At 47.0% G+C, this 9502-nt stretch overlaps 1 protein-coding gene across 1 annotated transcript; it reads left to right on the plus strand.

The window, feature by feature from the left end:
* The first annotated feature begins 6135 nt into the window (after positions 1-6135).
* LOC144135160 (uncharacterized) lies at positions 6136-9502 on the plus strand. The gene is made up of 2 exons (XM_077667900.1): positions 6136-6396; positions 9174-9502. The coding sequence occupies exons 1-2, from the start codon at positions 6159-6161 to the stop codon at positions 9368-9370; spliced, it is 435 nt and encodes a 144-aa protein (XP_077524026.1). The 5' UTR covers positions 6136-6158; the 3' UTR covers positions 9371-9502.

Raw genomic sequence — 9502 nt, forward strand, 5'->3', positions numbered from 1 at the left:
GTAGCGTTCGAATCAACGTGACATCTACCTCAGAACTGTTAGTCGCAACTTGAGTCCGCCACCAATCGGGTGTCGAACTATAAACAAACAGATGCATGGGCATCTGTGTAATTGAATGTGGGCAGAGTCCCCAGACAGTGCCTTGTATGTGTTAGTGCATAACGGTGCAGAACGAGGCTCTACGCTATCAATTCCAGAATTTGTGCATGTCTGGAAAAAGAAAAATCGAATAGCATAAAAACATTTAGCTGTGTGCAGTATCCAAGAGAACGCGCATGCCAACACAAACAGCCTAGCACAGCCTAGCACCACCGCTGACTAACAACCAATTGGTTGTTAGTTTTTCTTTGTTTTATCCATTTGTTCAAAAATGTACCAACCAGCCCGAAATTTGCCCTCTTCTGGAGCCTAGCGGATATCTCTCCTTAAATGACCTCAATAAAGACTTTTGTACGTTGACAACTAATTCAGAGCTGAGCAAATCTGTCGTAACATGAAGGCCGCTGCCTCCGAGACAGTGTCTAGCACTACCAGTGCCGTCAAGGTGGCAGACGACTGGGTCTGAAAGAGCCACTAGCAAGGCCGTGCTCCACACAAGCAAAGGCAGGTGGACCTGATGGACACACAGGAGGTTCGGTGGATGTCTCACAAAAGGTCAAATCCTCACATAGGGGGTCCTAAGTGCTTCCAGACTATATGGTGTTCCGGAACAAGGCTTCTTTGTTGAAGGAGAAAATACACATCGAAATACGTGGTTATCTTTCTGTGTGTCTTACGAGGCAGCGAACCTATGGCTTCATTTGGCAATGTCTAATATGCATCGTAACCTGGCTAAACGAAGGGATATCAGGCAAGCGCTGACTATTAAATTTTGTTCTCAAAGACGCGCATGATGTAAAAGTAGGCTTGAATACAAGCGAAAAAATAAACGGCATGAAAAGCACGTCAGCCATAACTACAAATGGTGTTAAATCTACTTCAAAATTCTTTCAGGAGAACGTTTGAATTGCAATGATCTCCTTGCCAAATATTCATAGCAGCACACTAGCGGAATTTGTGTAGTATGCCAAAAGTAATAAAAAAACAAGAACTTGCGTCAGCCAGCCCTGAAATTTGTACAAAGTGTGCGCTATTTTTTCTGGGTGATACGTATCAGCACCGCATAGGTGTTGGCTGTTGTAACCTGTTTAGTTGGAAGGAAGGAAGGCCTCAGACGTTGCTGGCACATACCCACTACAGGGGAGTGGCCAAGACACAGGCGCTGATAGGGGTTTAGTTGATAGGGGTGAGACATCTTCCCACGCAGAGGGATTGGCCAAGGTTCAGTAGATAATCCCAATGAGGTATTTGCGCGGGGAAAAATAGGCGTGAGAAGACTAAATCAATATAAAAATGGTAAAAGTCAAATGAATTAAAGAAATATGAATTACCAGGAGCAGAATCGAGCAATTTTGGACATGCGACAAATTTTTGTATACAGCTATCAAGATAATCGATCAGTTGCACTTATGTAATCATGAAGGTAGCCGCAGACACTGCTTAACGGGAATCCCGTTGCGCTCGCACCGAACGAAAGAATAACTGGAAGAGACAGAGGGAGTCCTAACCTCGAAAGAGGGACCTCGAAATACTGTTTTCTCTGAACTGCGAACCGCCGGCAAGAGAGGAGAAAATGATCTATTGTTTCAACTTGCCCACATGATACACAAAAGTTTGTCGCAGCGAACCCACATCTGCATAAGTACAAATTTAAGTGAGGGATTCTGCATCGCAGAAGCGTCATTGACACCTCACAAAGCCTTGATTTACACCACCGTATATTCCATGGGAACATTAAGTGGTGAAACACGGTATTGAGCAATGGATCACTCAGGTTGGCTGAAATATGTTGGAAGCGCAGGAAACGTGAACTTTCTAAAAGAATGAGGTGATGGACGGGATAGATTGCAGGAGCGCTGAGAGCTGAGGTTGCTAATAATTCAGCCACCTCGTTTAGATATACGCCCAATGCCCAGGTACCCAGACAAAGCGGATCTCGCGCACTGTGCGCGGAACAAAAAACCAAAGCGAACGATTCAATTGAGATTTCGCCGAATTTTGTAGAAAGACTAAAACTGAAAGGCAGTCTGAAAGAATAAGAACCCGTGCAACATGCCTAGGAAGTTTGAGAAGAGCCAAACTAATGGCCAGAAACTCTGCGAAGAATATAGGAGTATAATCTGGGATACGAGCGGAATAGCTCCAACCGTGCTCCTGCGAATATATCCTAACCGCCGCCTTCCCACAGCTGCCGGAGGCATCGGTGGAGATAACAGTATGAAGAGAAAAATTCTGTAGGTGTTCAGAAAGGAGACCATTTAGGATATATGGGGGCATATTTTTCGCATGGGACGGGAAAATATGGTCATAATAGAAGACGGCGTCAGCCTGCGTATCTGCAACTTGTTGCAAGGAGATCAGATTAACCTGAAGCGGGGCTAACAGATTCTGCGTGAACCTAACTTGCGGAAGATGATAGCGTGGCCAATGATTAGTGAAAAACAGGTGTGGTTGGGATAGAAAAATGGACTACGAACGCCGGGGGCCGTGTCAAAAGATCTGAGGACAGTACGCACTGTTAGAAAATCAAAGCGGGAAAAGAGATCGGGGATACGGACTTCCAGATAAAGGAGAGCGGATGAAGCTGCTTTTGGGAGCCCGGGGCATAGCCGTAGGGCACGCCTTTCCAGTAAAGCTAATGGCTGCAGCTTGTAGTTTGCGCTATCAGAAAACAAGACACAACCAAATTCCAGAATCGGTCTCATATAACCCTTATAGAGCAACAGTAATGTGTCACGACGCATGCCAAACTTTTTATTGCTAACTCGTGTCAACCGGCCCAGAGCATGTTCCCCTTTAATAACATTATCCTTAATATGGTGTCGCCAGTCCAAACTTTGATCATAAGTAACGCCTCCACCGACTCCACCTGCGGAATTGGAGTGTAGCGGTATACTAGCGAGATGTACAAAGGAGATTCGGGCGGAAATACCAGCACGCCACATTTGCTGACAGTAAGTGATAAATTAATTTGGTTCAAACAGACTTCAATAGCATTCAGGTATGCCTGCAAACACGTATAGTGCATGAATATCTTTTGCTGATGCGAAAAAAGCTATACCATCTGCGTACACATAAACTGCAATGTTTGGATGAATAGGTGTGTCCCGAACCAATATGTTGAAAAGCAGGGGAGACAAAACATATCCTTGAGCACACCTCTTGATTGAACATAGGTATTTGAACAGAAAGATCCGTCTGTGCAGAAGAAAAATCTATCTTTTAAGAATTCATAAATCCAAGCATAGATGTAGTGCGGTGGATGTAGCTGAGCAAGATTGTTAATAAGGACCGTGTGTTCAACGCTGCCATTGGCTTTAGCAACATCAAGTGTCACCAAGGCCGCAACTTCTCTCTTGCGCATTCATAGTCGTATTCGGCTCTCGAGATCCACATGCGCGAACCATATGGAACAACCGCGACGAAAGCCAATCTGTGCGGAGCTGAGGCCGTTAACGTGATGAACATGCTCTGTGAGGCGCCTGTGTACTACTTTCTATTAGCTTTACTGAATTTGACGTTAAAGTAATCGGCCGAATATTGCATAAATGAAATCCATTCTCTGCATTTTTCAAAAGTAAAATTATTCTCTCAATTTTCCAACTGTAAGGAATCCGAGAGTTTTCCAATGACGCATTTACAATATCCAGAATGTTATGCATAGTGGTGGTTCGACAGCGCAACAGCACACACAGACCAAGTAGGAGACGAGACACACAAACCAGCGCTGATCTGTGTGTCTCGTCTCCTACTTGGTCTGTGTGTGTTTTTGCGCTCTTGAACCACCACTATGCGTCACCAACTAGCCCAATCTGCAGTTCTTCTCCAGAATGTGAGTGGGAAAGTCTTGGGCTAAAATCTTTAACATGGCCACAGTAACCCCATCAGATCTCGGGGCAGCAGACTGCATCGAGGAAACAATTGGGAGGAGTTCCGACACGTCCATCTCAGGATAGTCCGAGTGGGGGGTGAGAGTGTGCAAAGGTTCCGTTTTCTGCTCATGGAAACGTAAAGCCAGCCCCTGAGCGATACGTCCAAGATGTTGCCTAGCTTCCTGCGGAGACAATACCATTGACTTTGTGTGGTTGGGGGCCAGAGAGTTGTTATTCTGCGCCATGAATCTATATAAATCCTTCGTATTCTGAGGTTCAGAGAGAGACGTGTTTAAATTTTCATTATAATCCTCCTTTGCTGTTTTAACAGTTATTTTGAAAGATGCAGAGTAGAACTTATAATTTATCCAATTAGCTGGGCTCTGATTATAGGAAAGGCTTTTCCATGCTGCTTTTCGAAGACGATAAGTCACCACATATTTGTAACAAGGAGAAGCAAAATGAATGTCGTCATTGTGCTCCTCAAAACGGTGATGTTTTCAGTCACGTGGTAGCATACGTAGTAGCCGGCACTAACTGCTCTTGCTTGCATAGCCGTAAAAGCGGATCGAACAGATGCCAGGACACGCCCAGTAAGCCGGGCTCCTAATTTTCTCTAAATGCGTAAGGAACAAGGACGGCTTAGAAACACGACGAGAAGCATTCAGGTGCCTCTCATGCGATCTTTGGTGCAGGCATACGAGAAATATGAATATCGTGAGAATCCCAGGTAATTTTGTTCACGAAAACAAGTCGGCTTCTAAACTTCGCGTATTGTTAGGTCACACAGTCTTGCTAAGACATTGAGGCACTTCAGGCTGCCGATCCTACAAAGCGCTAAAAAATATGCCATTCAGTCCCTCGCCGTGGCTTTTATGAACAGAAATAAAAGTCACTGTATTTGACTCACGTTCGAAATGTTCAGGTCGCGGTAGGGTACACGAGTGGTCCGCGCCATCTCGGCAAGACTCACGTTGAACAAAAACTTCACGTACGCTGATAGGAGCAGAAAACTGCAAACTAACACCATGACGACCAGAATCCACGACACGTCGATGGGTTTCTTCGCGGGTGTCGTAGTGTCTACGCTCGCTGGGTCACCGTGGTCCCATATTGAAGGCTCATTGCTTACGGGCGGCGCTTGAGATTGCGAAGGCAACTCTTGATGTTCGGGGTCGGTGTTCCGGTGACAGCTTGTTGAATGAGAGTCGGAGCTCGAGAGACTGCTGGTACTAATGTTGTCAGTAAGGTTAAGTCCTGGTAGACCTGCTACCGGACGTTGGCATCGGTCCTTTACAGCCAAGAGCCCGTGTTCTTTGGGGGCCGCATGTTTGCTGGCTGAAGCATTAGACACGTAACTCTCCGAAGAACTCGACTCTGTGACGTATTGAAAAATAGTGGCGGGTAAACCATCGGGCCCCATGGTTTTTTGGCCGCTGCCGCGCTGCCGTGTGCAAGCATTACGAATGCTTTGAGGATGACTGCTAGCAGTGAAGACGTTGTTGGTGCCAGGATTCGGGATCGGAGGTTGGCGCCCACTGTCTTCTTCTGAATCCAGGCGGTTAGATTCGACGGAGGGGCTCTTGAAGACCTTGCGTGCACTTCGTGCTGCCGTGGGCTCCCGAATGTCATCGTTCGACTTGGCGACAAGTTCCTCCTTGCCGGCAGGCTCACTCACATTCTCGGAAGCATCTGTGGTCGACATGGGTAGCAGGGGTTGAAGACTGTCACACTACTAGTTTACAGAACGCCTCGTACACTTGGCACAAGCGGCCCAGAAGTTGCGCTAAGATCGAGATTTCCAGTGCAATCTGGATGACGGTTAAGCAAACACCAAGACGTGCATGAACGGCAGATAATGATAATGACAATAGTTATTAGCGCGCAAACATATCGGCTCGTTGGGTATATCTAATTGTTAAACGCGAACGAAACACTTTGCTGACAAAGATTAAGCAAAGAACAAAGATTGGCAAATAACAATATAAATAACTTGACAGTGAAAACACCATGAACCAAGGTTTTTTGAGAAAACAAAGAAAACTGCAAAAGGTCATCGTACTCTTCTTCATTAATGGTTGGCGAGGAGAACTTAGAAGGAAGGAGCCCCCATCGTCATCAGCGCCATGGCTGCTCGCGCGTTGCTAGGGGTGTCAAGAAGAAAAAGCAGCTCTCATCCCGGTCAACATGCATCAAGGCCGTGCAGCGAGTCGCTTGGCCCGAACCCCGACGGCCGCCGCCAGCCGTCCATCGCTGGACTCTGTGGGATACGAAGAGAGCGCCACGGCACTGCCCCGCCGAGTGCCGCCTCGCTACCAGGAACAGAGGCACGAGGACTTGGCGGACACACGCCGCGAGCCCGAAGCAGGACGCCACTCGCGCGCTTCGTCAACGACCAGCTCATCTGCCGCGGCAGTGGCAACAGGTGAGACATTTCGAACCCTTTCACTAAATATATGATCAACTGGTTACATCGAACAGTGGTCAGATACACCCCGTACGGTGTGACATTGGGGCTTGTAAGTCTTGTGCAGTCCACCACACAAAAGAAGGGGGTAGGAGTCTAAGTCAGACACTAAGCGGATTCGAGTGCTTGTGTATCGTGGTTCCTGTTTTCTCGCCTTCTATGTCGAGTACTGCGTAAAGTTTTCAGACGTCGTTGCTTTGCGTACGTTTCATACCCTGACTGGGATTAAGCATAAATGTTCCTGGAAATATGACCACAGGACGCTTCCAGACAAAGCCGCTGACTGCCGAGTCATTGCAGAGCTTTAGGGCAGGGCTTCAAATTTTAGAATCGCTACCTTCGCAGCGTAGAGTGGCTTAATTGTAGGTAGGAGCAGCAGAGTATAATAATAGGGGTATTCCATAGCATAAAACTAGACGCTCAGCTATAAACCTCGCGGAATAGATTTTATGTAGTTATAGTGCATTGGAATAGCCAAAAACGCTGTAAGAATTATAAACAAAGATCCGCGTTCGGAGTACTGAAGGCCTTACGACGACCAGAACCTGACGAGATTTCTGCTCCTTAAGGCCGCTGCAAAGGAAACGCGTAGTACATTGTCGGGAAATCATTCACGGATTGAATCACAAATGCACATGAAGCCACAGCAATTGATATTTCTAACGTCACCCTTAAAGAAGTGGAAGTTACCTGGCTTTCGTAACAGGCGCACAGCGCTTCTTGCGAATACTAAGTACGTTCTAATTGCTATTCAGGCTCACTTGCGACCATGGCGCCTTTGTTCGCTGTTTACTGCTTAGGCAGGTAGTAGTGTGGGGTCCTAAAATGCGTGAAAGCCAAGAGCACCGAATGCACGAAACCCAGTTATTGGCTTGTGGTGTTAGACCTCGCGGCGTCTTTTTCACTGAACCACGCGACCGGATTATACCTTGAAATTAACGTGTCTTCCGACAAGGATGAGGGAAGAATCCACCAGCAATGACTAAGTAGATTTGTAATCTTCCCAAACGTGAAACATTTTAAACAAATCCCACATCTTTTCTCCACTTAAAACTTCTTATTCTTGCCATCCTGTTATTGACATATGGAGATGCGAATTGCCAGAGTAGACTTCTTGAGGCAAAAAGGCAGATGACCGGTGATTGCGACTCGGTCTTTCGGTGTTGCTTGTTGCACACCGCGTGTCATTTGGCAGCTTTTACCATGCAGATTCGGACGACGAAATCCGATAGCTTACGAATCAAGCTGTTACCACAAACGCGGCGTGCAGATCGCACACAAAAGACTGGTTATTTCCAGTGTGCCCTAGCGATTCTCCGGACCACATTAAGGCACTGCGCGATTGCTGGCGCGATAGGAACCCCATTTAATGATCATTGTATCATGGCAGGGTTGTCTCACTCAACTAGGAAACATCGCAGGGGCAGGACGACACCTAAACCAGACAAGGCGCTTTCTTCAGTGAATCCTTTGTCGTGAGGTATTGTTCTGAAAGAGCGCCTTGTCTTCCATCTGTAGTTCCGTCCCTCGCCCCGTTACTTGTTTATTTGCTTGTTGTAACATTCACACATGCATCAATTATGCTTAGGAAGCGTCGTGTTCATTGACGGAGAAGTTGCTAAGGCTAATTTTCTTTTGTATATGAACCACTTTCGTTGCTCCTAAAAATGTAAATTCAAGTCTTTTTTGGCAAACATACCGAGCCCACAGGCTCTAGAAAGGCGCCTAAAGAGAGGGCGTACCTGATTTTTTTTTCCTGTTCGTTAAGTGATGGGCCACGTACTCTCAAATTCTGCATTAGCCCAATTGAAATATAACACCATCGATGCACAGCACTGAATAGCTGGAACATACTTCTCAGCAGGTGTAAACATCATCAGGGCCGCGTTATCCTGGCCCACTGACGTGGTTCGGTGGTGAGGAAGTTCAGCTAGTGCGCACAAAGTCAAAGGATTGAATCCCGGCTCTGGCGGCTTAATTTTGATGTAGAAAAAATTGTTCACTGTGCAAATATATCCAGGAGCTTTGGGTGGTTGGAATTCATTCACAGTGCTCAACTAAGGCATGACGCCTTTTTATCTTTCCCTTCTTTCCACTACCTACTACAGTGCTCACCATATGGTGTGGTTGAGGTGTCACCTATGATGAGGTGGTCACTGGGTTTTTCAGACTTCCACCAACAGTCAAGAATTACGACACGGTAGCTCTCTTCGCATATTTTTTTTTAACGGTCAGTTGAGAGGTTTAGAACAGGAGGCCCTACCTGTTCTGGAGTTATGGGAGTAGCGGGCATAGTGCGCATGAGCAGAAAAAAAGCAACGCCCGGATTATTGTTCTGCTCATGCGCACAGGCGCCCTGCTGTTCCCCTGTGCCCCTAACCGGTAAAAACCCGTTATTCTAAAACTCGCTATGTCGCCCTGCGTGCAGCTTCCTTCTCCCACGTTTTTTCGTTGCCTCTTGAGAAATATTGTCCAATACCTTCTGTTCACAGTGGGGATCATTCTTATTGTGTATGAGCTAGAGCGTTCCTTTCAATGCTATCGCGATACTGCATCGTGGAAGTTCGAGAGGCCTTCGCCGGCATCAGGAAACCACACGTAAGAGACACCATGCGAGGCGGAACCATCTAAGAGGCGTGGTTCGCGCTGAGGACATGCTCTTCCGTATTCACGGTAACAATGATTCCGACTGTAGCTGTTTCCATACCTCCGTCTAAATCGTTCTCCCCTTTCAGCGACTCCACCGTTGCCGATGGCCGAAGGCGTGGGAAGCGCAGGAGGTCCCATCGGCAGCTTGGGCGGAGCCCGTCGGACGCCCGCAGTGTCCAAGGAAATCATCTTGGTGGTTTGGATCCTTGTGGCACTGTGCCTACTCCTTCTGGCGCTCGTCTACCTCAACCTGAGCGCCGCCCACAGGCCCCGTCCCTATTAGGGGCGCTGAGATCGGGGCCAGATTGACCTCTCAATGCTGAACACGTCCAAAAAGAAAATCTTCGGAGCGCCTGGCTTGTATTTAATCAACCTTCATATTATAAGCTCGTAATTCTCGGCTATCGAATTATAA

This window comes from Amblyomma americanum, chromosome 5 (assembly GCF_052857255.1).
Source record: "Amblyomma americanum isolate KBUSLIRL-KWMA chromosome 5, ASM5285725v1, whole genome shotgun sequence".
NCBI lineage: Eukaryota > Metazoa > Arthropoda > Arachnida > Ixodida > Ixodidae > Amblyomma > Amblyomma americanum.